Genomic DNA, 22,255 nt, shown 5'->3' on the forward strand with positions numbered 1-22,255 from the left:
CAACTCTTTGCTCATACACACCTACAACATTCCCTTTCCTTCATTCAAGATTTAAGAAGATTCGTTTAAGATTTTAAAGTAAACAAGATCTAATCTATTCGAATCCATTAGGTACGTTTTAAGATCCAAGTTTGCCTTTCGTTTCATCTTCATCTTGTTTCTATTTTTGTTCAAGATCTAAAGATAAAGCCAGTTAAATGAACCGAACCCAAACCGACATAAATGAACTCTAATTGAACCAAGTAAGAAAGTTGGATATAGATTTAAATGATTAGACATCATATGTACGTATATAAATTGGATTCGGCAAAGGTGAGTCGAGTGAAACGGGAGACTCGATTCAAAAGTTCGGTTGACTCAAATATAGTTAGATACTCGGGCAGAAAGTTTGGCTCAACTGGAAACATGCAACTCGTCTGGAACATAAAAGGGATCGGCTCTAGTGAACTAGAGTGGAATGGATTTGGCTCTAGTGAACTAGAGTGGAATGAACCGAACCAGAGAACTGCCTCGTTTAGGAATGAAAGCCCGAATGTTCGTTTAGAAACCGTTAAAGCTCGTTAAAGAATTATAATAATGAGGTTAAGGTTTAATAAACTAATAAATGAAGCTAAAGTTTATTAAACTAATATAATCGGTTCGATAAGGTTTTACGGTTGGTTCAGTTAACGTAAAGGATAACTCCGTTAACTTTTGAATGTAAAATAATTAAAAATAAAGGATTAATACATGCAATTTAATAAGCACTTAGTTGAGCTCAACTGAAGAGAGGGATTATGATTAACTCCGAGCGAACCCGACTACAGGTGAATTCTAGCCCCTTTTCTGTGTTACGTTTTTCGAGGCTGTGTGCATACTACAACATGTTAGATTAATACACTTACCTTAAATGGTAAGTGTATAATAGGCACAATTGTGTATGTATGTAAACATTATTGAATGATTAATTAGTTTGCCCGTGGTTATAATTAATTATATTATAATTAACCGATAAAGGTAAGAAACGAACGAATGTATGATTGTATGGTTGAACGGTTAATGAAGGGTTGCGGACCCTAATAATATCTGTGAAGAATAGAGGGTTACGGACCCTAATAATATATGCGAAGAATAGGGGGCTGCGGGCCCTACTAATATCTGCGAAGAATAGAGGGTTGCGGACCCTAATAATGTATGCGAAGAATAAAGGGTTGCGGACCCTAATAATATCTTTGAAGGTTATAGGGCGAAAGGTTCTTTAAAATATAGAAGGGACACGTACGTATTAATTAAATAAAGTCATATAAGGTATAAAGATTGTATGAATGTATGTATGTATGTATGTATGTTAGAAGAACAAGTAACTAATTAATACGTATCCTCGGACGCGTATTAATAAGTAAGTGGATGCAATGTATGTTAATTAACTAGAACTCAATCCGTGTAGCTGACTTTTAGTATGCACGCAGGTGAGTAGAACGAGGCAGGTTGCTTAGAGGGGGACACATGGCGAATACAGGAAGACTGGCATTGAAGAAACGAAGAGTCACATGTTATTTATATTTAATGTTTAAGACTTATGTTATTTCCGTTTTAAGACAAAGTATTTAAGTTATATAAGAATGGTTGACTTTTATTCCGCAAAATGTTTTAATTAACTCTGATTTTCCGAATTATGTGAATGAGTAAATCCAACTAGCGTGAAAGTAGGGTTCCCAGGAACGAGGCCTTACAGGTTGGTATCAGAGCATAAGTTCGAGAGAATAAGTATCCTACATGCTTAGACTCGAACAGAGAATGTGACGTAAAGAAGAATAGAAAGAAGATGCCAGTCAGAGAATGCCACGTGTCACTCAAGCAAGCTTAATACGTTAAATTTCCTTACGTATAACGTAGGGATAAGTAAGGAAAGTTATGTGAATTGTTAGTGATAGAATTGTTTGTTCCTATTTGAATGTTTGATGTTTTAATTGCTTTAAGTAGAACCAAGCACAGGTAGACACACGAGAGGAAGTGTATAGGACACGGAGAGTAGCGTGACCAGCTAATCCCATCTGGCCATTGTTATTACCTGCAGCCTTACTATCCTTGTACTAAATAGTTCCTCACGTGACGATGTTTGTGTTTTTCCTATAGAATTCAAATGGCTGGTACTAAGACCACTGGACAAGGAGGACGCAAGGGACGCCGTGGTAGGCCACGTGTTAACCAAGTATCCTCCGAAGAACTGACTACTGAGCCTAGTGTAGAAAGAAGCATGACTGTGAGAGAAGAAGAGTATCCGCTAGATCCCACTATTCAAGCTGTGATTACTCAAGCTATTGTTGCGGCAGTGAGGAATCTCCAATCAGACAAGTCTACTGAAAGCCGTACTAAGACTGTTGAGCAGACTGGGGAGAGTAGTAAGAAGGATACTGAGACAGAGAATGAGGCATCAAGCGAGGAACGTTCTGTGAAGATGAATGAGGGAAAGAGAGGCCGGGGTGGTTGAAAGTATAGAACCTTCAAAAGTTGTGACCCACCCAATCTAACCGGTACTGGTGACGCGATCGCTACCCTTCTGTGGATAACCGTAATGGATAAGGTTATCCGCATTAGCGAGTGTCGTCCCGACTAAGCTGTGGGCTTCGCTACTCAGTCGTTTGGTGATGAAGCTATGTTCTGGTGGGAAACTGTTGAACAAAGAAAGACTGCTGCTGAAATTAAGGCTATGAGGTGGGATGATTTGAGAGAGATGGTAATGAGTAAGTTTTGTGCTGATGCTGAGGTTGAAAGGGCTGAGTTGAGGTTTCTGAACTTGAAGGCGGGAAAGATGACACACCGCGAGTACACTACTGAGTTTAACCATATGTCAAGACTTGCGCCAGAGATGGTGAATACTGAGGCTAAGAGGATCAAGTGTTATGTCAGAGGACTTCCACCAAACGTCCGCACACTGGTCAAGACAAGTAGACCTGCTACTTTTGATTCCGCGGTGGAACTTGCGGATATGATTTACGAGGACCTGGCAGTGAATGAAGTGTTGGTAGAGGAGAAGAAAGAAAAGGAGTGGGTTGCTCCTGCTAAACGACCCGGTACCCAGTTGGTGATTCAAGAGATAAGAGACATAAGGAATGGGAGAAGATGTTGTGCAAAATTTGTGGGAAGATGCACGGTGGGGAGTGTAAATGGGGAACTGGTTCTAATGTGTGCCGCAAATGTGGGAAGGCTCATGGAAGAGAGTGCAAGTTTGGGTCGAATGCTTGCTATAAGTGCGGTAAGATGGGACACTACGCCAATGAGTGCGGTGCAGAACCAGCATGTTTCCGATGTGGTAAGACGGGCCACATGGAGAGGGAATGTACTGAAGTTGGAAACAGTGGAAAAAAGGATGCTGAGAAGATGCCAAAGACCAGAGCTTACATGCTAACACAGGAGCAGGCCAAGCAGATTCCCGATGTTGTGACAGGTACATTTCTAGTAAACGGTATTTCTACTTCTATTTTATTCGATTCGGATGCTAATAGAAGTTACGTAAATGTAACTTTTTGTAAGGTAGCTAAAATGACGTGTTGTCGTGTGCCTAAAACTTTTATGGTAAAAAAAACGGCTAGTGATACCTCTGTTAGGATAATGAGAATGGTTAAGGACGGTAAGGTAGAATTAGAGGGAAGTGAGTTCCATGTTACTCTTTTTGTAATGACCTTAGGAGGATTCGACGTGGAAACGGGAACACATCACCATGAATTTCATAACTAAGCTACTGCGTATAGCTAAGAACAATGATACCATCTGGGTGATTGTGGACCGATTAACTAAGAATGCTCACTTTCTGCCTATACGAGAGGCCATTTCGTCAGAAACGTTAGCGAATGTGTGTCTTATGCCGACAAACGACGACGACCAATCGAGTTTAACGTTGGCGACAACGTGATGCTTAAGGTCTCGGCGTGGAAATGTATTATCCGTTTTAGGAAGAGAGGAAAGTTGAGACCAAGATATATTCGACCGTTTAGGATCATAGCTCGTGTAGGAGAAGTGGCGTATAAGCTCGATTTACTTGCAGAACTGGAAGGGATTCACTCTACCTTTCACGTCTCTCACTTAAGGAAATGTTTCGCTGACGACACGTCTCATGTGTCGTTAATGGTCATAGAAGTAGATGAGCGGTTGAACTACATCGAGCAGCCGATTGAAATCGTTGACCGTAAAGAAAAGCAACTTTGTCACAAGGATATTTCGTTGGTAAAGGAGATATGGAAACATCGCAAAGGATCCGACTCAACGTGGGAAGTCGAGGAAGAAATGCTTAAGTTCTATCCTCAATTGTTTGTGTAATAGATAGGTTTCGGGGACGAAACCTTTTTAAGGAGGGAAAACTTGTAACGTCCGCGTTTTGGAGAAATTATCAAATAAAATTATATAAATTATTTAGTCGTGTTTAATGTTGCATTATTTAATTTAATTAAATAATCAAAAGACGATAAGATAAGTATCGGGTTGTTATGGACTTAAAAACGATTATGGGCTTAAAGCCTTTGGGCTTAGCCTATATAAGCCTTCCCAAAACCCTAATCATCCTTATTTCATCACTTCACCATCAGACACATACACATACACAACTCTTTGCTCATACACACCTACAACATTCCCTTTCCTTCATTCAAGATTTAAGAAGATTCGTTTAAGATTTTAAAGTAAACAAGTTCTAATATATTCGAATCCATTAGGTACGTTTTAAGATCCAAGTTTGCCTTTCGTTTCATCTTCATCTTGTTTCTATTTTTTTTCAAGATCTAAAGATAAAGCCAGTAAATCTTGAAAGTTAGAAGTTAAACGAACCGAACCCAAACCGACATAAATGAAATCTAGTTGAACCAAGTAAGAAAGTTGGATATAGATTTAAATGATTAGACATCATATATACGTATATAAATTGGATTCGGCAAAGGTGAGTCGAGTGAAACGGGAGACTCGATTCAAAAGTTCGGTCGACTCAAATATAGTTAGATACTCGGGCAGAAAGTTTGGCTAAACTGGAAACATGCAACTCGTCTGGAACATAAAAGGGATCGGCTCTAGTGAACTAGAGTGGATTGGAATTCGGCTCTAGTGAACTAGAGTGGAATGGATTTGGCTCTAGTGAACTAGAGTGGAATAACGAACTAGAGTGGAATAGTGAACTAGGGTGGAATGGACCGAACCCGAGAACCGCCTCGTTTAGGAATCAAAGCCCGAATGTTTGTTTAGAAACCGTCAAAGCTCGTTAAAGAATTATAATAAGGAGGTTAAGGTTTAATAAACTAATAAATGAAGCTAAAGTTTATTAAACTAATATAATCGGTTCGATAAGGTTTTACGGTTGGTTCAGTTAACGTAAAGGATAACTCCGTTAACTTTTGAATGTAAAATAATTAAAAATAGAGGATTAATACATGCAATTTAATAAGCAGTTAGTCGAGCTCAACTGAAGAAAGGAATTACGATTAACTCCGAGCGGACCAGACTACAGGTGAGTTCTAGCCCATTTTCTGTGTTACGTTTTTCGGGGCTGTGTGCATACTACGACGTGTTAGATTAATACACTTACCTTAAATGGTAAGTGTATAATAGGCACAATTGTGTATGTATGTGAATGTTATTGAATGATTAGTTAGTATGCCCATGGTTATAATTAATTATATTATAAGTAACGGATAAAGGTAAGAAACGAACGAATGTATGATTGTATGGTTGAACGGTTAATAAAGGGTTGCGAATCCTAATAATATCTGCGAAGAATAGAGGGTTGCGGACCCTACTAATATCTGCGAAGAATACAGGGTTGCGGACCCTAATTATATCTGCAAAGGTTATAGGGCGAAAGGCTCTTTAAAATATAGAAGGGACACGTAGGTATTAATTAAAGAAAGTCAGATAAAGTATGGAAGATTGTTTGTATGTATGTATGTATGTATGAATGTTAGAAGAACATGTAACTAATTATTACGTATCCTCGGACACGTATTAATAAGTATGTGGATGCAATGTATGTTAATTAACTAGAACTCACTCAGCATAGCTGACTTTTAGTATGCACGCAGGTGAGTAGAACGAGGCAGGTTTCTTAGAGGGGGACACGTGGCGAATAAAGGAAGACTGGCATCGAAGAAACGAAGAGTCACGTGTTATTTATATTTAATGTTTAAGACTTATGTTATTTCCGTTTAAGACAAAGTATTTAAGTTATGTAAGAATGGTTGACTTTCATTCTGCGAAATGTTTTAATTAACTCTGATTTTCCGAATTATGTGAATGAGTAAATCCAACCAGCGTGAAAGTAGGGTTCCTGGGAACGAGGCCTTACAACACAACATTTGAAAGTGTGTCTACACTACGCTAGTTTTGCCTACACTACATTAGTTATGACTACACAACATTTGGAAGTGTGCCTACATGACATTAGTTTTGCCTACACTTCATTAGTTACGACTACACAGCATCTGAAAGTGTGCCTACACTATACTAGTTTTGCCTACACTATAGTAGTTATGTCTATGCAACATTTGAAAGTGTGCCTACACTATATTACTTTTGTCTACACTAAATTAGTTATGACTACACAACATCTGAAAGTGTGCCTCCACTACACTAGTTTTGCCTACACTACATTAGTTATGACTACGGAATATTTGAAAGTGTGTCTACACTACATTAATTTAGACTACGCAACATCTTAAAGTGTCCCTACACAACATTACGTATCTATATCTACATTACATAAGATAAACCTACGATAAATCAAAGCAAAAAAAAACTTCACATTTGAGATTAAATAAAAAATAATAATAATTAGCCATGTTTCAAATAAAACGATTTTTGATCAAATGGATTTTAATGGTTCAAGTTTTAGATGAAATAAAAAAAAATAGTTTGTAACTTACCAATAGTTAATAACTTATCATTAATTAAACTATTAATGAGCATGGGTTACAAAATAAAACACTTTATATTTTACTCATATACCTTTGTATTTAAATAATCATAAAATAAAAAAGAAATCTTTTAATTGGTTAAAATTTCTTCTCGCACTTCTCACACTACAAATACTTCTAAAATGAACCTAATCCTATATATATATATATAAGTGTGTGTGTATATATATATATATGTATATAAAGAAAAAGAAGTTTGGTTAAAATTATAAAAGACAAGTACAAAAATAAACGAAAAATAACATGTTGGTATATAGTTTTTAAAGAACACAATTTTGGTAAATAGTTTTTCCACTAACACGAGTTTTGAAAAAAAAACCTCAATTTAGTTAGACCTTAATAAAGTTGATCGTGCAGAATGCTAGGAATAAATTTTAAAAAATTATATACGAAACCATATATATATATATATATATATGGTTTATAGAATAAAGATCTGTTAAATTTGATTTATCATGAGACTAACTATTGTGAGAGGTACCAAGAAATATTATATCTATTTTTATATATAGGAAACTTTGATAAACATACAAGCGTAATAAAGTTCAAACTTTAAATTTAAATTTTAGTTTATGTGTGTGTATATATATATGGGCTAAAATAAAAAAACATAGTTTCCTAAGAAGTGTAAGAATTACTAAAAATAAAACACACCTGGCTAGAATAAAACATACTAGGCTTTATTCCTTAACATATAACACCATATGGTTTTTAGCCTACTTTTAATCTCAACCATAAAATGCCTAAATCCAAGGTTTCATTTTATTATTAGGCTTCTTAAGAAATTATCTATTCCTACCATAACCCCTGCTTATATAGGTTAAGTTATAATAAAAAGTATTGTTTTTGTAGAAGGATAACAAATAATCTTTTCTGTTGAATTTGGACTTGGATGATTGAGATTAGTTTAGAAGATAAATCAAGTGGGAAATAAGGGCAATGACATAAATGAAATGATACATTTGTTGACTTTCTCTCTTCATATGCAAGGCACATGTCAATTCTCCTATCAAATTATATTATACAATTGTGTTTTCTCCAATGTGATGTGTGTGTGTGTGTTTTTTAGTGTTTTCAATGTTAAAAAACACAAGTGATTGAGAGAGTGACCTTTTCTGGCAACTTTTCCATTGGCTTATCCGACTAAATTTTCCAGTGCACTTTCCGGCCAACAATTCTGGCAAACAACTTTCCGGCCAACTTTCAGGCAACGTGGTGGCGGTGGTGGCGGTGGATGGTGGAACGGTAATGGTTGTAGGAGATGAATGAAGATGTAAGTGAGTTTTTGAGATGAAAGTAGGGGACCAAAATATCTTCGTTCCTAGTTTTCATAGGAAAATGAAACTTCTTATTTGAACCCAAACGCAAACACACACACACACACACAACACACACACACACACATAATCAAGAGAGAACTTGGGAACTAATAAAGAAATATTTTTAATCTAAAAATACATATATTCAAATTTTTTTCTTTCATCCTCTCATATATTGTTATTCTTTGCCAGAAAAAAATAAAAAAAAAGTCCGATGTAGTGCATATATGCAATAGTGTTTGTATTGCATACGTGCAATAATGTTTATTGTATATGTGAAGTAGTGTTATAGTGTATGTATGCAATAGTGTTATATTATTTGCAAAATAAATAAATAAAGATCGATGTAGTACATATGTGTAATAGTGTTGTATTACATATATACAATAGTGTGTATTGTATACGTGCAATAGTTATATCGGATATATACAATAATGTGTACTGTCTATGTGCAATAGCGTTATATTATATGTAACACAACATTATTACATGTATGCTGCAAACTATTGCATATATGAACTACATTGAGTGTTTTATTTTATTTTTATTTTTTCAATAATATCAACACATAAGAAGGATGAAAGAAAAATAATTATAAAATAATTTTTTTTTAAAAATTAAAAATAATTTTGTATTAGTTCTTGAGTTCTCTTTCAAAAAGAGTTTTCATTTGAAATCACCCATATATATATAAGAATATGATCAAGAGATAACTTCTTATTATAGAGAGAACTAAGAAATAATAAAGATATATATATATATATATATATATATATATATATGTATATATATATATATAGGTGAGATCTAGAAAGAACTCCTCTTAAAGAGAGAACTAGAGAACTAATAAAAACTATTTTTAACTTTTTTTAAAAAAATATTTTGCGATTTTTTTTCTTTCCTCCTTCTAATAAGATGATATTGTTCCTAAAAAAAATACCGGCGATGTAGTGCATATGTGCACTAATGTGTATATACAATAGTGTTTTATTGCATATAATACAACACAATTGCATTATACAATACACACTATTGAATATATGCAAATACAAACACTAATAATTGTACTTGAAACAAACTATCGCATATACGTAATACAACACTAATGCACATATGCACTATATTGTTTTTTTGATATTTTTGTATATAATATAACACTATTGCACTAATACAATACAAAAAATTACATATATGCTATTCAACATTATTGCACGTATCAAAATACACACTAGTGCACATATGCAATAAAAAAAAGTCGATGTATTGCATATGTGCACTACAATGAGTTTTTTTTATATTTTTCGAGTAAATGGTAACATAATATAAGAATAATGGCAAAAACGGAAATTTAAAAATAGTTTTTTTAATTAAATTAAAAATATTTCTTTATTAGTTCTCTAGTTCTCTCTTTAAAAAGGAGTTCTCTCTTGATCATCTCCCTATATATATATATGTGTATATATATAAACAAATATTTTCAAAAAAAAAAACACTTTCATCCTTCTTATGGTTATTCTTAATCGGAAAAAACGCATTTATTTATAAAATAAACGATATTTATAAATTTTAAATATTTGAAAAAAATAGTGACTAACCTAACTTTTTTTTTTTAATTTAGCAAATGGGCTGCTGCGATGACGTACAAAACAACACCCCTTTTGTTTATGAGTTTAGTTTTGATTTTTTTTAATATTTTGATTATTTTATTATTATATTTAACTTTAAACATTTTTTATTTCTATTTTATAACTTTTAAAATATCATCTTCGATAAAATTTAGAATACACCACTATGACGTGCTTACTTTTATATATGTCTCGATATAGGTTTTATTCAAAATCGAGTTGTGAATACTAATGTAAAAGTAACAAAGCATGGACATAAACATTATTAAAGCCTATATGAAAGTGCATGCGACATATGTAGCATACGAAAACGGTACCTATGGTCGAATTTAAAAAAAAATTCTATCGCCATTTTTCTTTTTCCATTTTGAAAATATTCCTAAAAGTGTATAGAAGCTCTTCCAAATTAACAAAAAAAAAGCACATATTTTTAGGTGATTCTTAAAGTTCTCATGTCTCATATGAGTTCTCAGTGTTCTCAAAATATCTTATATTGAACTAGTTTTTTGGATTGATGGTATGCGATCAAAACAATGTTGCAAAAGTCGCTAAACGGTTGATTTGTGAGTTGGTGTACTCGGAGTACTCTCGGATACCTCCGGACATGATAAATGTATAGAAAATAGATTTTGGATATTATATATGTATATGCCAAAAATCATAAGTTTACTAATATTTATAACAAAATAGGTGAATGCTAACATAAATAAGAGAAATACATATATATTTTGAAAATTGCTAGTCATTAATTAAAAAAATGATATGCGCTCTTTAATGTTATAGAAATACGATTCTATTTATATTCTTTTAAGTAAAAATCAATCCAAGTTGGCTGACTGAATCTAATTCTGGATTAGATTAACCACCTTTGATCGATTTTTAGTAACTAAACAGAGTTATAAAGAGTCTCATCAACGCCATACCTTGTAACTATTACTTAGAAGGGTACTCTTTGGTATGGAAAGGACAATACGAAACATGATTAAATTTCGAGTCATTTGAGACCATCCATTATATATGAAAACAAAATATAGTAATCAACTAATTAAATAGTCTCAACAACCATCACGAAATATGAAAAGAATATTGCAAATGTTTTATGATTATAAAATTATTGTGGTACGATACACGGTCATCAGTATGTATAAATAGAGGTAGCCCAAACGCAAGAGGCATATTAATTGGAAGTGTATCTTGGTGTAGTGAGAGAGAGAGAGAGAGAGGAGAGTGAGTGTTTCAGTGTAGTGAGAGAGATCAGAGGAATCTGTGCGGAAGTCAGTGAGAGAGATGGACGTGAGTGATGTGCTTCGTATGAATGGCGGAAATGGAGATTATAGCTATTCCAACAATTCTCTTCTACAGGTATATATCATGAATTTTACACGTATAAAACCTCATACGAATTTCAATATTATTTCTTGAAAAATTTCATCAAATTAATTTGTGATATTTATTTCATTTCTAAATGTTAACCTACACTTTTGTAGGTTATTATAGAAAATATACCTACAAATGATTTATATATATAACGATTTACACACACACACAATATATATATATATATATATATATATATATATAAAGGGAGACAAAAATAAAATGTGTGAGAAGGATTTGTGGTCACACAAAAAACCCATAAAAAATTTAAAAAAATCATAACTCGAAATATAAATTTTAAAAACTAAAATGTTTTCCCCGTCACTGTCGTTCCAAAAAAACAGCTGAAATTAATAACATAATGTCGAGAAAAAAGACGCAATGCCAAAAATGAACAAGCAACATAATGATAAATAAAAAAAGACACAATGTGTCGCAAAATATAATATCAAGGAAAAAATACATAATTATTGACGAAAATAAACATAAACATAAACATAATGATAAATGAAAGACAAAATGATCTTTTTTTTTCTTAACATTGTGTCTTTTTCGAGGTTTTTTTTATTGAGGAAGACGGTGGAAACATTTTTATGATTTTACATTTTTTGTTTTTTATTAAATTTTGAGTTATGATTTTTTATTAACTTTTCATTATTTTTTTGAGTGGTCTCATATTTGTCTCTTTTTGTAGGATAACCTGACTATATATATATATATATATATATATATATATATATATATATATATATATATATATAATGAAAACTTTAAAAGTTAATATATAAACGAAACCTTTAAAAGCTCTCTAGTTGCTTCGTACATTCTCTCAAACAACCAGATTGCTTTATTTGTAAATGAATGTCTCTCATGCATTTGACCCGAATTTACCGGTATTGGTCTCACCAAACCTAGATAGCTCTTAAACAGGTTATAGGATCTCTTTAAATTAAAAATTAATCTCACCAAATATTTGATATAAAAATCTTATAAAATAGAGATAATCTAAAAATTAATATCCAATTTTTGAAAAAAAAAATATTATTTATAATTAAGAAACGCTTTTATAGTAAAAAAATAAGTGGGTCATGAGTCTCACCAAACCCAGACACTAGGCCTGTAAATGAACCGAACGTTCAGTGAACTATTCGTGAATCGTTCGGCGGAAAGTTCGTTTATGTTCGTTTATCTAATAAACGAACGAACATGAGCAAAAAATTTGTGTTCGTTTAATTAAACGAACGAACATGAACACATGTTTCGTTTGTTCATTTATGTTCATGAACGTTCGTTTATGTTCGTTTATGTCTGTTTATTTATGTTCATTTATGTATTAATAAAAAACAATTAAATAATATCTAGATATGTCATTTGTTTAAAGGTTTTATATTTGTTAATTTGTGTTCATTTAAGTTCTTTTAAGTTTGTTTGTGTTCATTTACATTTGTTCATGTATGTTCGTTTATCTTTGTTCAGTTATGTTCTTTTAGATTTTAAACAAACGAACACAAATGTCCCTTTTTAAATAAACGAACATGAACATAAATATTTGTTCGATCAAGTGCTCGTGTTCTTTTAAAGTTAAATGAACGAACACGAGCATGCCCTTGTTCGTGTTCATTCGACTCGTTTACAGGCTTTCATTATTCACATTGATGAATACATCGGTCTTAATATCTACGCTCTGCCGATTTTATTTGTGTTCGTTTGTGTTCGTGAACCGTTCGTGAACACATTAATTTCCTTAATAAACGAACACGAACATAAAATCCCGTTCGGTAAGTGTTCGTGAACACATTATTTTCTTAACGAACGAACATGAACAAGGCCTTGTTCGTGTTCGTTCGGTTCGTTTACAGCCCTACCACACACCTTTTAAACCAGGTTATAGCATCTCATGTATTTGTAAAACCCTTTCATTATCATATCACAAGTATATTATTAACTTTCTTATAATAAATAAAATAAAAGTCCAAAAAAATATATATATATTAAAAACGAATAATGTAAAACAACTCCGTAATACGAGAGATAAAAGCTAGTACACACATATGTGTGTGTGTGTGTGTGTGAGATAATTTCGCTTTAAATGTTATTTGAACAATATTTTACTGCTCATTAAATTAATTCATGATCTGCATGCATGTTATATATATATATATATATATATATATATATATATATAGGGTAAGGTTAAAATGAAAACCCTCTTGAGTTGTGAAAACCCACGAAAATCCTATGTAACATTGTTTTTTTTGTTATATGTAATATATGTTGTAACATTTAATACAAAACATCGAAACATAAAAAAAATGTTTTGCTATTTTTTAACATTTTTTTACTAATTTTTATATATGTTTTCAGAAGAGAGAAAAAGTTATATTTATATTTACATTTTTTATTCACTTTAATTGTGGACCACAAGATTTAAACATTAATTAAAAACATGTGATTGAGAATGAGTTTCTAAAGTTTTCACAACTCAAGTGGGTTTTTATTTTATACTTAGGCTATATCTATATATACGTGTGTGTGTAAGCTTTATTAGTTAGTGTAAAAAGACACTAATTTATGTATTTTGTTAACGTTTGGTGCTTGGTAGAGAAAGGTTATATCAATGACAAAACCCATAATCGATGATGCTTTGACCAATCTTTATTCGGCTATGAATTTCCCGAAAACTCTAATCATGGCTGATCTTGGATGTTCATCTGGACCAAACACATTATTAGTGGTATCGGAGCTCGTTAACTCAATTGATAAGATCCGACTCAAATTAGGCAATGGTGAATCACCCGAAATACAAATATACTTAAACGACCTACCACATAATGATTTCAACAACATTTTTCTCTCAGTGTCAAAATTTCAAAAGAACCTTGCAAGCCAATTGGTGGCCAACTCTTCTTCATCATGTTATGTTTCTGGTGTTCCTGGATCATTCTATACCAGGCTTTTTCTTAGAAAAAGCATTCATTTTGTCTACTCTTCCTACAGTCTCATGTGGCTCTCTCAGGTACTTGGTTCTCTTTCTCTGTCTCTCTCAAAAATCTTTTTATAGAAAGGTTTCAATAATAATAATAATAATAATAATAATAATAATAATAATAATAATAATAATAGTTGATAATGAGAAAACTTCTATTCTAAACTAGAAATAAAAAATAATTAACAAATCAACTTAAAGATAAAACAGATAGTAACTATAATAGATAATCAACTCGACTTATAATGTATATATAAGGACGATAAATTTATGTTGGAATAAAATTTTTTAACTAAACAGGTTCCTAAAATGATGAATACAAACAAGGGAAACATATACATGTCAACAACAAGCCCTCCTAGCGTAATAAAAGCATACCGTGAGCAATTTCAAAGCGATTTTTTGACATTTCTCAAGTGTCGTGCGGAGGAGATGGTGAGTGGGGGGCGTATGGTCTTAACAATACTAGGGAGGCAAAGTGATGATCCTTGTAGCAAAGAATGTTGTTACGTATGGGACCTCTTAGCCGCTTCCTTAAATGATATGATTGCCGAGGTATAAACTATTGTTTAAACTTAAATAGTTGATTCTTTGAGATATAACTTAAAATTACTTAAAGTTAACCTTAAATTGTTGAAAGCAGGGACTTATAGAAGAAGAGAAACTAGATTCATTCAACATTCCACAGTACACTCCAAGTCCTAAAGAAGTGAGTAATGGAGTTGAGAAAGAAGGGTCGTTCGTGATTGATTGTCTTCAGGTTACTGAAGTGAATTGGGATGCATGCACAGATAGCAATCACAGTTTATCTGAAGAGGATGAACAAGGATACAATATGGGCAAATGTATGAGAGCTGTTGCAGAGCCTTTAGTCTTGAGTCACTTTGGCGAATCAGTTGTTGAGGAGGTTTTTAAGAGGTATACAAACAAAATCAAGATTTCCATGTCCAAAGAGAAGGCCAAGCTCGTTAATGTCACTGTGGCGATGACCCGAAAAGGATGATCTGTTTATGATTTGAGCTTCTACTATCAAGAAACAACTATTTGGATTGCTCTATTTTACTGTTGAATATGTAATTGCTTTTCTGTAAGGTTCAAATAAAATGTTTTATCTTTTGTTCAATCAATAAAATATATAAGTTTCTGTGTAGCCGAAATCTTGTTTTGGTTCCACATGCAACATTTGTAAACATGGATTTATCAAAAATGAATTATTAAATATTTTGATTGGCTGATTGCATTTACACAAACCAGCTATTTCCTAACAGTGACCTGACTCAGCATGAAAACTTTTATAAACATAATTAATTTGTGGAGCCTTCGACTCATTAATTATGGATCCATTCTCCATAAACATATCTAAGAAATAAACTTAAAGTTAATTACTTTAGTTAATCTTAAGTGTTGAACAGGGTCTTATAAAAGAAGATAAATTGGATTTGTTCGACATTCCAATGCACACTCCTAGTCCTAAAGATGTCAGTAACATAGTTGAGAAAGAAGGGTCGTTCACCATTAATAGTATTGAGGTTTTTGAAGTGAATTGGGATGCAAGAATAGTCCCTAATATTTATATCAGTGTGTATCTGAAGAGGATGTACAAGGATACAATACGGGCAGAAGTGTGAGAGCGGTTGCAGAGCCTTTGGTATTGACTCACTTTGACGATTCGCTTGTTGAGGAAGTGTTTGCGAGGTACACAAATAATATCAGGATTTCCATGTTCAGATAGAAGGCCAAGCGCGAAAAGGATGATCTTTTTATGATTTCAGCATCTGCCATGCATTAAGAAACAACTACTTGGATTACTATTTTACATTTGTGAATGTAAATGTTTTCTCTGATGTTCAAACAAAATGCTGCATCTTCTGATCATAATTAGAATATAATAGTGAAGAGGTAGGTCCCAGCAGAGCCCAGTTGGACCCGCAAGACTCACCTTGAAGAGGGACGTCTGCGCAAAGACCAACTGGTTCCGCAGGACTCACCATGCTCAGAGAGATGAAGACCTTACGCGCAGTACGCCAGCTGTTCCCGCAGGAAAAGCCTCCCAATGGTGAAGTACCCCGCCTGTTCCCGCAGCTGCGGATACAAGCCATCAGGGAAGGCTACCCGCACTAATAGTAAGGCTACACGCACAAGGCACTAACTCTCAATAATTCAGTAATGTCACCTGAAGAAGGAATGAGCAAGGCGGGAATACTCCCGCCCAAATGAGCCAGTCCGTACGCTTCCGGAGGATCTTTTGTACTATACCTGCCAAGGTATGGACAAAATAGACAAGATCTGACCAAAGCAGCCCATCACAGGGTGACAGCTCACTGACAACAGTACGACGAGGAGCACGCTCTAGTACAAAATGTCACTATCAGCCGCTGCCTACTCACCAACCCTCATCGTGGCACGTACATAGCCTGCAGTTGGTGGAAAAGGAATAGTACACAGCCGGCCATGTCACTATCAGCCGCTGCCTACCCAGCAACCACCAGCACGGCACGTGCGTAGCCCACAGTTGGTAGAAAAGGAATATTATACAGCTGGCTGTACCTGCTTGGAAACCTACCTTCGGCTATAAATATTCCAACACCTTGGAACGGTATGATCATCTTATATCATCACATATCTTCTCTAGCTATTCCTCTTAATATACACTTATATTCAGAGCAATCTAGTCTGATTCTCACGCCGGAGGGTGGTCACAAGAAGGTACCCCCCCCTTCTCAGTGACGAGCTCACGGTGTCTGTTTTGCAGGTCATCAGAAGAATAACCATCTTTGCCGGACCTAACCCTCGTGGGAAACATCTACTTGACCCTAAGATTATCCGTAATCCGCCGGGGTCACTTAGTGTTTCTTCATTGGCGCCATCCGTGCATAAAAGCTAGAACTAATTTTCTCAGTTTTTTCAAAACCTCCGGAAAGATTGTTAAGGTTACTCCGGTGCCAAGGCCAACGAGTGACCAAGAAACTCCGGTAACCACAACCCCAGCTACTAGGGGGAACACCGGCGAGTACACAATTTTTACACACTACCCCGGTTACCCAAGCCGGGGCAAGTGCAGTAAATAATCCTCCCCTGGGATTCACCGATACCCAGTTGGAGAGACAACAAGACGAGGCTCCCCCGCCAAACACTTGATCAAGTTAAAGCGTGGGCGGAAGCACGTCAGAAGGAATTCCAAGCTGAGTTGGATGAACGCTTACGTTCACTCCAACAGGCTGACGAATTCGGAAGCACTCAACAGCTCAACATGAGTAATGAGTGCGAGTATGATAAAGATTGGGAAGAATCTGACAGTGACGCAAACCCGCGCCATAGGGCGAAAGGGAAGCTTAAACAAGCAGACTTCCAACCAAGAAGGAATTTTGGAGAACCTTCAAACCAAGGAACGCGGGGGGAAACCCACGGGACTTCTCCAAAACCTTTAGACCAACTGTTGCAAATGCGGGGAACGTCCAAATTTGCAAGGGACATTGCGGAAGCAATTGCCCCGAAAAGTGCCAAACAAATGTCCAACATAGGCACATATGATGGTATATCTGACCCAGACGATCATTTGAACAGATTCATAGCGGGGGCAACTGTCAGCAATTGGACGGAACCCACGTGGTGTTACATGTTCCAAATGACGCTTGTTGGGGCAGCCAGAGCGTGGTTCGACCGTCTACCGGTCCACCACATCTACGATTGGGCAGACTTCCAACAGAAGTTCAGCCAACACTTCAGTCAACAAAGAAAGTATACCGAAGAGCAATGGACGATCCTCAACTGCATCCGAGAGGAAGATGAGTCTTTACTAGACTTCATCACGCGCTTCAATTCAAAGAAGCTAAGTCTGGGCACTATTAGCGAAGATCTTGTCCGCGCTGCTTTCATCCAGGGCGCGGAAGACCCAGAGCTCATCCGCACCTTAACGGGTAAAGATGGCATGCCATCCACGTGGGATGCCATCATGACAGCAGCTAAACGCTTCGCGGAAACGGAAAAGCAACTGGGTAGAGATCTTCCCCAGAGTACAAACCTCTACACTCAAAAAACAAGAGAAAACAACGTCCTTACCGCCCGACAAAACAAAAAGAGGAAGCTTGGTATTTGGCAGTCAAGGGTAAACTTTGGCACCTCATCCGGCTCGCACCCTCGGTTAGGCGGAAAGGATAACATGCAGTCGTCGAACCGGAACTCCAGATGGACGCCACTCACCAAAAGCGTCACCGAGATATTTGCCACCGAGAGGCTCCCATGGCCAGAGGCTCCAATAATCCGACAGCGTCCAAACGCTGATCAAAGCAAATCCTGTGACTTCCACAGGACAAAAGGCCACACCACGGAGGAATGCATAGCCTTGAAGGACGTCGTCGAAGCATTCGTCAGAAATGGGAAACTCACTCACCTCGTGGCGTAATGGACGCTAAGCAGGCTAATGCGTGTAGAACCCCAGTTGGGGAAAACACGGATGAAACTGCAGCTTCAATGTTGGAGACTACATACTGCGTAAACAACGAGATTCCGAACCAGGTACATATCGGCTCGAAAGGCTCGATGACACCCCCATCCCAAGAACATGGAAGGGAGCTCAATTACACAGGCTGCATGTAGATCAATTCCAAACTTGTAAAGAAAAGGCCTAGAGCCACTTCTAATGGAAATGATTCTCCAAATCACATTGACGCTGATGGTCTTACATTTATACTTATGATCAAAACACTGATATGCCGGTATTCACCACATAAATAAGTGGGGAAGTAAGTCGTTGCGTGTGGAAGGCGGCAAAACCCGCATAAACACAAAAAACGGCAAAAATTTCTAAGAAAAAGATGAGGAAAACCTTCACGCAGGTCAGTTATAGGTAAAGTTTGGTCATCCCACTAAATGAAAGTGACGGTCCTACCCGCACAATCATGATAGAGGAAACTGAACATTAACCAATTGACAACCGCGCGTCGAAAGGTTAATTTATTCAAAACACTGATATGCCGGTATTCACCGCATAAATAAGTGGGGAAGTCGTTGCGTGTGGAAGGCGGCAAAACCCGCATAAACACAAAAAACGGCAGAAATTTCTAAGGAAAAGATGAGGAAAACCTTCACGTAGGTCAGTTATAGGTGAAGATTGGTCATCCCACTAAATGAAAGTGACGGTCCTACCCGCACAATCATGATAGAGGAAACTGAACACTAACCTATTGACAACCACGCGTCGAAATGTTAACTTATTCAAAACACTTGGAAAATTGCTAAGTTAAACTAAACTATGCACGAGCGAATCATATATTGTTTATGAGGCAAAACAAGTGCCAAATTAAACTATAATATGAATGAGCAAGTCATATAACGTTTATAAAGCAAGTCATTAAGTTAAAGTGACGGTCCTACCCGCACAAACATTTCAAACATTACAAGAATGGCCAGGTATCTACCCGCCTACAGAAATGTAAATCTATCCTAACGGTGGGAAGGGATCTCAAGGTTCAAACTTCAGGACCACTCCCTCCAAACCCACTCGAACCCGCTCCATCAGTTGGCTGTGGCGGTTCAAGGAAAGCCTTGAGAATAGTTAGCCCATCATCAGCAGCAGCAATTTCGTTCACCTTCTCCACCACCGGATGCGGGAAGGCAGCATACTGGTTCACTTCTTGGTCGTAAGCAGCTTCAGTGTCCACGTCATAAAGAGGGAAGTTGGAAGGCGGGATACCCTAGATGCTGGCTGAGCACTGTATGGGGTCAAAGACGGCCCTGAGATTAGCCTACTTTGTTAATGTAATTGAATCGAATGCCTTTTCTCATTAAACAAAGGAATATAAATAATATTACAAAGGTACACAAAATAGGAAATAAAATCATCCTAACTATATAAAATATATTCACAATATATGTCGTCTAATATTCCCCCACAGTCGAAGCGGTAGCAGGAGGACGAACGCATAGACTGGATCGAAAACGAGTAAATAGTTCCTTAGGTAATCCTTTGGTGAAGATATCTGCATATTGAAATTCTGCAGGAACATGTAGAACCCGGACATGACCCACCTGAACCTTCTCCCGGACAAAATGAATATCAATTTCAACGTGTTTTGTTCGTTGATGTTGAACCGGGTTACTCGAAAAATAAACGGCAGAGACATTGTCACAATAAATAATGGTGGCCGAACGTGTAGGTATGCCAAGTTCCAATAACAGGTTACGAATCCAACTTGTTTCAGCGACTGTATTAGCTACACCCCGATATTCTGCTTCAGCACTAGAGCGAGAGATTTTAGTAGCTTGACGTTTAGACGACCATGATATCATATTATCACCAAAGTATATACAATAACCCGATGTAGAGCGGCGAGAGTCCGGGCATCCCCCCCAATCCGTATCAGAATACGCAGTAAGAAGCAAAGATTTGGAAGGATGAATATGAAGACCAAACTCAATTGTACCCTTTAGGTAACGAAGAATGCGCTTGAGAAATGCCATGTGGGGCTCACGGGGATCATGCATAAAAAGACAAACCTGCTGAACAACATAAGAGATGTCGGGTCGCGTAAAAGTCAAGTATTGTAAAGCCCTAGCTAGACTACGGTATAACGAACCATCAGCAATCGTCGGATCACTATTAGCACTCAATTTAGAGTGTGTATCGACGGGAGTGGTAAGTGGGTGACACGTTGTCATATTAGCGCGAGAGAGTATGTCCTGAATGTAAGATGCCCGAGACAAAAATAAGCCCCCATTCTTCTTCTCAACATTAATACCTAAAAAATAATGCAAGTCACCCAAATCAGACATGGCAAACTCCTTGGAAAGCATACCGATGATAGCATTTAGTAAGGCGGGTACTGGAAGCGGTAAGTATGATATCGTCCACATAAAGCAATAAGTAGGCCAGATCGTTCCCTTGCCGATAAATAAATAGAGAAGTGTCACTCACACAACTCTTGAACCCACATCGATTAATGAATGAAGCGAACCGATGATACCAGGCCCGAGGCGCCTGCTTTAAACCATACAAAGACTTTTTCTGTTTACAAACATAGTCTGGTTGGGTCGGGTCCGTGAAACCAGGCGGTTGAAACATATAAACCGTTTCATGTAGGTCACCATGAAGGAATGCGTTTTTTACATCAAGCTGGTGAATTGGCCAAGCTCGAGAAACAGCAAGGCTTAACACTGTCCGAATCGTAGTAGGCTTAACTACTGGGCTGAAGATCTCATCACAATCAATCCCAACCTGTTGAGTTTTGCCATTAACTACTAAACGTGCTTTGTATCACTGCAAAATCCCATTCGCATGAAATTTATGTTGATATAACCACATACAACAAATAATATGTGCATCGGCCGGCCTAGGTACGAGATCCCAAGTCTCATTGTTCAATAAAGCACTATACTCATCTAGCATAGCGTGTTTCCAATTTGGGTCGGTTAAGGCTTGGGTGTGAGATTTAGGAATTGGTGAAATAGGTAGAGAGGGTTGAGTGTGATGATCAAGGATGACACGAGGCTTAGCAATGCCATGTTTGGAACGAGTAGCCATGGGATGGTTATTGGCAGAATGTGTTGTGTTTGTGGAAGTGTGCTGGTTGTTTAGTTGGGGCATTGTGGTAGGTGGAGTGGGTGGGATTGTATCTGGTTGGGTCTGAGGAGATGGGTGGGAATTATTGTCGGCCGAAACGGAATCGGGTGTCGGGTCAGTGGCTGGGGTGATGGGGACATGGCGGTGGAAAAGGGTTGTTGAAACAGGGTAGGAGATGGGGATGGATCGAGAAAGGAGTAATATGGAGATGGTTGGTTATGGGTTGAAGCATAAGGAAATGTTTGCTCGTCAAACGTCACGTGTCGGGAAAGAATGACCTTTCCGGTTGTAAGATCGAGACAACGGTATCCCCGATGGTCAGCGGGGTAACCGAGGAACACACACAAGGATGACCGTGGTGCCAGCTTGTGTGGGCGAGTAGCTGTGGTGTTGGGGTAGCACGCACACCCAAAAGTGCGTAAATGGTCGTATGTTGGGTGTCGGTTATAAAGGGAGGC

At 36.5% G+C, this 22,255-nt stretch overlaps 1 protein-coding gene across 1 annotated transcript; it reads left to right on the forward strand.

Moving 5' to 3' along the window:
- Positions 1 to 11,125: 11,125 nt before the first annotated feature.
- LOC143536050 (S-adenosyl-L-methionine:benzoic acid/salicylic acid carboxyl methyltransferase 2-like) lies at positions 11,126 to 15,313 on the forward strand. Its single transcript, XM_077030133.1, has 4 exons — positions 11,126 to 11,238; positions 13,856 to 14,269; positions 14,540 to 14,794; positions 14,883 to 15,313. Exons 1-4 carry the CDS (start codon positions 11,164 to 11,166, stop codon positions 15,240 to 15,242), a joined length of 1,104 nt encoding a protein of 367 aa, XP_076886248.1. The 5' UTR covers positions 11,126 to 11,163; the 3' UTR covers positions 15,243 to 15,313.
- Positions 15,314 to 22,255: the final 6,942 nt, after the last annotated feature.

The sequence above is a fragment of the Bidens hawaiensis genome, unplaced genomic scaffold (genome assembly GCF_021521415.1).
Source record: "Bidens hawaiensis isolate Kalapana, Puna unplaced genomic scaffold, B.hawaiensis_p1.1 tig00010732_1, whole genome shotgun sequence".
NCBI lineage: Eukaryota > Viridiplantae > Streptophyta > Magnoliopsida > Asterales > Asteraceae > Bidens > Bidens hawaiensis.

Bases quoted from the DNA above. Each gene is read 5' to 3' on its own strand.
- LOC143536050 (XM_077030133.1), top strand. From the start codon at position 11,164: ATGGACGTGAGTGATGTGCTTCGTATGAATGGCGGAAATGGAGATTAT. The intron at 14,270-14,539 runs GTACTTGGTTCT...TTAACTAAACAG, and splicing joins GTCTCATGTGGCTCTCTCAG to GTTCCTAAAATGATGAATAC. The intron at 14,795-14,882 runs GTATAAACTATT...TGTTGAAAGCAG, and splicing joins TAAATGATATGATTGCCGAG to GGACTTATAGAAGAAGAGAA.